An 8,435-nucleotide genomic window follows, 5' to 3' on the forward strand; every position below is an offset into this window, starting at 1 on the left:
TGCAAAGGACAGGTGCAACTCCCAGTTTAATTGAAGACTCTATAGTGGTGACGAACAAGTTTTTGATATTTACTAATTATATTCTGCTTTTAGTAACCTCACATTCTCATCACCTCTAGGTCTCCAAATATGCAAGTCCGTAGTATTCTTGTAAGAACTCACTTATGCAAACCGATTACTCTACAGTTACCTGAAAAATAATGAGGTGTTTTAGTATAGCAAAGTGCACCATTCACCCACTAGCAGCAAACAGGGAAAATGGTTAGTCTATAAAAAGCTGGTTGGTCACCCAATCAGACTCCAATGACCTGCATGTAATAGGACCATCCACTGCAGTGCAGTTAATTGTAAAAAGCTACAGGGCCCAAAGCTCTTACGGAGAGCCTACTTCCGGTGCTGCCAAACACCAAGGCTACCTGGTGTGGATTACACCTAGTGCTTTACTACCAAAGAAAACACTTGTCTCCACCCATGCAGGATTCTTTCGAATCTTTGCTTTAGTCTGACCGCCCCCCCCCCCCCCAAAAAAAAATGCCCTAGCCCTGTCTGCACACATTAAGCACCATACGAGTGGCTTACGCTGTACTGTTTTCACCAATCACCACAGGGAGATGTATACCAAACACTTCAAGAGGAAATTCTTTGGCTTCTGATCAGAGATGATCAAGCAGTGGCCCGGATAAGAATATGCTACAGACTTATTCAGCCAGTTAACTCTTAAAGCAGAACTCAAGACCAGCTGAAAGACAAATGTGAATGTTTGTCCCAGAATGAATAATTGATGTGGATTAAGTTGTGCAAACTGCAAAACCCCTGACAAACAGCACTGCGAAATCGCCACAAATAGATCTATATATCTATATTATCACTTTAAATAACCCCGATGCCATCAGCCCTACTTGCAAGGTAATTACCTGCCACTCAATTGAAATGGCTAGATTGAGGGGTGGGGAGCAGAAATACTTCAAAATCCAATGAACACTTATCTGAGTCAGATGACTGGATACGAGGACACGAAGTAAACTAAAAATCACATTTATTCACCTTACATAAAAAGGTTGTGCAATAAATCAAATAAAAACATTAAAATTTGTAAACAATAGCAGCCAGTGATTAACTGGAAATTTACAAGTGTGTTGCAGGGCAACATTAAGTGGCACTGGGCACTGAAGTCCTTTCCGTGAATTAACCAGGTGGGTTAAGACACCATCCTTGAATAAAAGGCTATACAGGTAACTAAATTAAAATCCGGAGGACTCTAGCCTTGCAGCAATGGTCCAGTCACTCCAGTAAAGTCTTGTTCACACTAGTGGGTAGCTTGCTGCAGTTGCAACGCCGCACTGGTTGTTCTTGTCTTTGGCCATGTAGATGTAACCTTTGTTGCCCCAAGTCTCGTTCCAGCTGAAAAGAAAAGGAGAAGAGTTACAGGTCGAAGTCTGAGGTGGTGTGGGCCCTATGCGAGGCGCGGGTCAAAGCAGCTAGTTTAGTGACATGTACAGGACTAGTTATCTCGTAGAACCGAGCCTTACAGGAGTATGTACTGGCACCCAGTTGGCTATGAAGATAATTTTTTTTCTCCAATAGCTGTGAGTTGGGAGCGACAGTTTAAGCGATGGGTTTATCTAGAGTATAAGGCTGAACGGTGGTGGCACACGACTGACATCACATACAGGCTATTACCCATAATGCCCAAAAATCTATTTAGGCTAAGTCAGCACATTTGATAACAAAGCTCTACGTCGCCACACAAAAGGGATGCGTTTTGCTAGTCACTCAAGAACGACGGTGAACATGCAAGCCACCTGCGCCATGGTTCGATGACGTCATACACTTCCCTTACGTAAGGACTTCCAGAACGATCTGCGCACGTTTCTCCCCTGCAGAGCATTCTGTACTGAGTGCTGCGTAGGATGCCAGCCCACTCCCAGCAATGCGCTTCGAAAGCTGCACCCTAGCGTTGCCAGTTCACCAAGACATGCAAGATGCCCAAAGCAAAGATAAAGCTCAAAACTGCACCCGAGGCAGTTACAGTGCATCTCCCTGCATACCTGTTCTTCACAATCCAAAACTTCTTGCCATCTTCGTCGGATTCCTCGAACCCGTACCCCACCACCAGCACCCCGTGGTCCAGGTCTTGACTGCTGCACTCCGGCTCAACGTAGATCCCTGCAAGGAGGAGAGGCCCGGTCAAGACACGCAGACAGCACTACAGGCAGAAGACTCAGCAGACCAGGCTGCCCAACTTACCAGACTGGTAAAACTGGAAGGACTGGTGCCCTGCGTCAATGGCCACAGAGACGGGACCAATGGAGGCCACCGCTTTCATCAGATCCTTCTCGTTGCCGCTCTCGATGTCGGTGAAGCCGGTGTCATTGGCAGAGTTGTACTGAGGATCGTATTTGCACTCCTGGTCATCCTGAGGATGGAGCATAAAGAGGCACTTAGAGAACCACCACAACATACAGAGAGTCTAACTACAACACAGACTTGGGTCTCAGGAAGCAACTAAATAACAAAAGAGGTACAAGATGAAAAATGCCATGGATGTGAATGGTTGGACTAGAAGTCTGACAGGGATGAAGCCTCATGATCATCTGAGGCACCCACCACCATTTGGATTTCTGAGTGCTAGATTGTGCCTGTGGTGTGCCTCTCCTTCAACAGGAGTTGCTCTTCTTACCAGTGTAGTTTCTCAAACCAAGTCTACAGGCTATCGTTAGGTTAGTAGGTAGATTACTTCTAACCTGCTGTAGTAGGGGACTTGTTGCAAGTTAAACAGTAACAAGTCCAATCACTGGTTATGACTTGGGATAACCTTTCAATGAATTGTTCCTTCACCCCACCATCCCACTCCAGATCAGACAGCCATATGAAAATTAGACTTGGTCCAGCTCCAATAGGACAGTCCACCCCCAAATTGCCAAGCCAGCTCCTCTGAACTAGAACACAAGGAAATCAAGACAGATGTGAGCATCTTGAATAGTGTAGCTTGGCTCCACAGTGACTGAGCTGGTCCCAACCCATAGGTTGCATGGTGTGCAAAAGAATGGTTGGAATATTACCCTGAAGTACCAGTAGTTAGACTTACTGCAAACAATCATCCTGAAAACAACCACCACTTCACCTTTTTGTGCTTAAACTAGTATAGTGATTTAAACACTAGGGGACGACAATAGCAGGAGTGATTTTATTTACATCTCATGGGTGCACAGCCATGTTGTACCAAAGGAAACCGGAGTGACAATGAGATGCGTCTGAAGCAGAGCATACGAGACCACATTAACATACAAGATAGATAGCATCGCCCAAACAGAAAGGCGTTAAGGGCTTCAAACAGGCAAGGCTGATAGTGGATATAGGGTACAGACATGAAGCCTTGTGACAAACATTTAAGATATTAAAAGGGATTGTTCACCCATAAGAAATGTAAACTTGGGGTGAGCGTGCACAAGATGCCATGTTACGAGGACAAACGGGTATTTCTATAGAATGGAAACCAGTGTACGTGTGGCACGAAGGGTACCACCATTAGTTTATTTGAATACCTAATCTGCACTATGGCATGGATTATTTGTGAACGGCAGGAGTTCCATGCGCATATGTTGTGGTCAGCAATTGTATAAGGAAATGTGCAACTGTAAAGCAGCTATGATACAAAGGCACCACCACCCCCAACCACTTAGCCACATGCAGGTTTATCAAGCCACAGGAACAGTAAATGTAATTCCATCTCACCTTTCCAACATAAGGATAGGAGTCCTCGGAATCGATGCCCTTGTTGTCCAGCACATACTGGAAAGCCTGGTCCATAAGGCCACCGTTGCAACCCTGGTTTCCTTCAGGCCGGGAGCAGTCTACAAGGTTCTGTTCGCTGAGAGAAACAAGGGTGCCAGTCTTTTTGAAGTTCTGACCTTCAAGTGCCCCAGTGGTGCTGAAAGCCCAGCAGGATCCACAAGACCCCTGGAATTGAAAACATAATAATCTTTCAACTATTCTGCAGAGCACACTTGCAGCAAATCCGTAACAAGTCACCTTACAGGAGTTCGTTATCCAAACATTAAAATGTCCTTGTGGAAAATGCACCTTTGCTAGAGGTGCAGCCTGAAAAACGACAAAGCTCAGGCAGACAAACTCAAGACGGGTCTAGGACTAGTGTCACACTGACGTGTGTGATACTTCATGCACGATAACAGTGTCACACACACGGTCAGAGTCACCGCACATTTGTGCATTACCTGGTCTTTGACAGGTGTCACGTAACCATGCTCTCTCCAGTCTACAGATTTGGGAGCGGTGAAGAAGTTTGGCGCCAGAAACGTGGACCCCCTGAACTTCCTTTCAGGCTTGTGTTTGTAGCCATTCATAAGTTGCTGGAATTCCTCTGTTGGCTGGAAAAGAAAACTGTACATTAGTCCATTGATAACAGGTTGCCAGGCTGTGTAATGTGCTCGGATGTCCAGGCAATAAATCCCGCCCAGCAGCTTTCCGTGGCAGACAGTGGTATGAGGTTCCCTCTGCCAAACAGACTCGTCAACTTACCATATCACCAAACTGGTTCATCCCCAGACGGAAAGTGTGCTTCCCAAAAGTGTAGTCCAGGTTATGCATTTCAATCATTTTCAGGTTTTTCTCCCACACCATCCTGCGCCAGCCTTCTGTACTCTGAAGCAGAAAAAGACTAAATTAGAAGTTCACATTTACAGGTCTGTCTACTAGATTAGCGCTCCGACTACTGCCATTTCAAAACCTTGTAGATGAAACCAAATCTAAAGCCGCCTCACTAACACTGGGAGAGTAAAAAACAGAAAAGCCATTCTTCCGGTTACCAGCTACTAAGCACCGCCCATGAGCTCAGTTTAAACAATTTATAATAGATAATACACGTGGTCTCAGATTACAGACGGAGTCCAGCAGAAGGTGGGGGGGGGGGGGGGGGGTCGAGACAAACATTAGATAAGTAACTTTCTGCAGCAGAAGGTTCCCCCCGAGTTTAGCCAGGATGCTCATGTTTTCTCTACATGAGAAGCAGAAACAAACGAGCAAGACTCGTCCAAGCACCAACACACATGCGCCCATAAAACAGCTGCACACAACCCTGATGTGCGACAATGCAGTCCATTTTTGGCCAACAGCAGATTGTAATAAAGAGCCAACGCCAGGAATACAGCGCCCACTAGTACCAAGAAGGAAAACATGTTTATTTGAAAAAGTTACCACACTAGAAACCATGATTGTGACATAAGGTTGCTTTTGCGATTTAAAAACATTAATAAAATCCTGATACTTTCACGTGGCTTGGCATGACACTTTTAGAGCGATTTATAAGTCACGCTGGAAAATGAACGCAAAACGCACCTTAATTTATATTTTAAAAAAAAAAACAAGCCTAAGCAGAAGTAATAGCATGTTACGCTTTACCAACTTCCATCAGGTCAAACATGCCAGGCAAGATCCCCCGGGATATCCACATTCCCACAGAACGTTAGGCCACCTCACCCACCGCCCAGTCAGGGATCTTCACCCACCTCACCCAGTCACACCGCAGTACCTTAAACTCACTAATGAACTATCACGCACACCTGCTCCGTAGGAAGCAACACTAACACCTAAGGACAGTTCGTGGTAAGTTGTAATAAGACACCTACAACTTTTAAACCAACATTGCTGAGACTCGTGACTGAAATGCTACTTCATGGAAAGGTTAACCCTTGGCCTGCCGCATCCCGGCAGGGCAGGGACTAGCCAGAGTTAAATCACTGACAACTGTGTCTAATTCTCGGCCCACGAGCCACCCGTTTACACCCATGTGGGTTAACATTACAACTTGTTTAAACAGCTACGTAGAACCAACTATGTTCACAGGCGTCGGATCAATGACCAGAGTGAGTTGAAACAAAGTTACCGAATACAAACCAATGGGTTGGTTGGGGAGAAATCGAGAACAATCTGGGGGTATCACGGAATGCCGGGTTCTATAAATTCGATTAGCAGTGCACCCGCAACATTGTGTTTATTGCAGTTCTACAATTTCGAGGATCCGCCTCGACAGATTGTGTACCAAAGGGGAAGTTTTGTGCTGGCCCTTTCCAGGCGGACTCACCGGGTGGTAGGATTTTCCGTGCCATGTCTTCCACAGTTCCCAGTGAGAGTCCAGTGCAGGGTCCGTTCCTGGAGCTGCATAGGCGGCGGAGAGGAACAGGCAGACACTGACGTACAGCTTCATGGTTATGCAACACCTGGAAGTGAAGACACGAAAGCAGATGAAAAATGGAGACTAGAGGAAACGGACAGGAAAGAAATCGAGCGGCAGACAAACCCAGGATGTGGGGCCAGGAACATGAAGGAAGGCCAGATCGGGATAACAAAATGCGGAGTCAGGGCTGAAGATCGTAAATGTGGTTCTTCCACAGAGAGGCAAGTTGTCTTAAGGAAGGTCACTTCAGCACCAATGAACCCCCAAAAAACCACACGCGACCCCCAAACTAACACTGAATCCCAACCACCCAACTCTAATGTGTACGTTTTAAAAATTGATCACATTTCTCGCTCCAGTTCACGCTGCGAGTGAGCGTCGCCCCAGATAAAGGCGTCTCAGTGGTGGAAACCAGGGCTTGTCAGAAACATTTGAAGTGGTATTTGCACCCCATTATGGACCAGCAGTAGAAAGACCGCTCTACTCGGAGGCCGATGCATGTACATTTTAACTGGAGAGTACAGGGTTGGGTGGCTGGGGCGCGTTTCACTGCAGCTTGAACCGTTGACCTGAGCGCCGCTCCTTGGGCAAGAAAACAACCCCCAGAGGAATGCCACACAGCTCCGCCCAGCAAGAGAGTCTCTGGAACCAAGGGGACGGGGCGGTCAGCCCACCCGCAGCAACTGGTAAGGACGAGCAGAAAACACTGGAGCACCCAGAGCAGGGGCACGCAGCGAAGCAAAGCGCACAATCCCAGCGAGTCCCACGCCGAGGGGACAGAGGCCTGGCTCACCTTCTCCGCTCGCTCGCCGGCTCCTTGCTTTCTTGTTTTGGGTTGCTTTGTGCTCCAGCTCTCCCCTCTCAGGCCCTTTTATGCTGCATTCACAGCCCTGCGCTCGAGGCTCTGGACCGCGCATCCGGATTGGCTGAGGCGGGGCGACGAGTCATATGATCTGCGAGCGCGTGACTCCGCACCTTCGGCTGCCTCTGTGCAAGGGGGAGGATGGGGGGTAGGCACGCGACGCGGGTGGGGGAAATACCAAGGTACCTCAGAGTCAACAAGCTGTACCCCAAAGAACACGAAGCGCTAGAACCTACCACAGCACCAGAAGGAGGTCACGCGATACTGGCTGACTTCCGGTCATCCCAATAAAAAGCTATAACTCCCCACGGGGAGGGCGCCCGAGGCATTTCGCACTGCCCTGAACGATGCAAACTACCCTCAAGGAGAGGGCAGAAAAAAAGTCGGCAGGTTGGAGAAATGTCAAAAACACATGTAAAGGCGGAAGCAGGAGATTTTTTTTCTGGTGAAAATATGTATTCTTGTTTAACAATAAATAAATAAATAATTTCCGAAAGTGATCCTCACGAGGTTTTGCCATACCGTGAGAAAAAAACATACTCGCTGTGCCCAAAATATTACCGCAATTAAATTCAGCACAGTAAATGGCATGTTAAGAGTTTAAGGTGGACCAGCGTTTCCAAGTAAGAAGACCCTCGTTGCAACTGTAACAGCAATGCTTCTTCCTCCCAGACCCGATACACAAGTAGCTATTTACTTACACCGAATAATAGCCCATTTCACTGTAGGCTTTATCAGCTGTGGAGTAAAAGTTTCATGTAAGGGGATGAGCTTAAAATGTGCATATTTACTTGTGGGGCTTACGTTCAAGCCCCTTGCGCCACTTTTGCGTCACTTTTCCCATGTTAAAAGTGACGCAAATGTGGCGCAAGGGCTCGTAAATAAGTCCCTTAATGTTTTGGGGAGAGGCACGACTATGAATGGCTTCTAAGGCTACCCGTATGACTAGCGCCGTAAGTAGGTTATGCAGTCATTGTGCCGATTATCAGTGTTCACTATTCTGCCCTCGCGTGACGTCGTCCCCGGCACTTCTCCTCACACAAGAAAGACTCCTGAAACCCGCGTTTCCGAAGAGGAAGGAAGTATGGAGAGGCACGTGTGCCATGAAAACAGCAGAGCTCGCCAGGCAGTGTGGGGGATCCGGCTCTTCGTCAGGGAGGATGGGAAGTGAGCGCGCGCTTCACATGTCAGGAACATGCGTAAACAGCAGCAGGGTTGTCCAACGGAGATACCTTGTAAACAAATGAAGGTTCATCTCGTCCCTAACGAAAAATACATCAAACAGTGAGGCTGTCACACTTCTTTGTGGCAGCCGAGCCCTGCTTGGAACAACAATACGTGGAAAGAATACTTTATTCTTTGTAAACTCTATAGAGTTGA

At 47.2% G+C, this 8,435-nt stretch overlaps 1 protein-coding gene across 1 annotated transcript; it reads right to left on the bottom strand.

Moving 5' to 3' along the window:
- Positions 1-1,019: 1,019 nt before the first annotated feature.
- LOC147727142 (procathepsin L-like) lies at positions 1,020-7,041 on the bottom strand. The gene is made up of 8 exons (XM_086961192.1): positions 6,987-7,041; positions 6,101-6,236; positions 4,540-4,662; positions 4,236-4,388; positions 3,736-3,960; positions 2,248-2,416; positions 2,049-2,166; positions 1,020-1,401 (listed from the first exon to the last, which is right to left on the bottom strand). Exons 2-8 carry the CDS (start codon positions 6,221-6,223, stop codon positions 1,302-1,304), a joined length of 1,011 nt encoding a protein of 336 aa, XP_086817318.1. The 5' UTR covers positions 6,224-6,236; positions 6,987-7,041; the 3' UTR covers positions 1,020-1,301.
- Positions 7,042-8,435: the final 1,394 nt, after the last annotated feature.

Source organism: Lissotriton vulgaris, chromosome 3_1, assembly GCF_964263255.1.
Source record: "Lissotriton vulgaris chromosome 3_1, aLisVul1.2, whole genome shotgun sequence".
Taxonomy (NCBI): Eukaryota; Metazoa; Chordata; class Amphibia; order Caudata; family Salamandridae; genus Lissotriton; species Lissotriton vulgaris.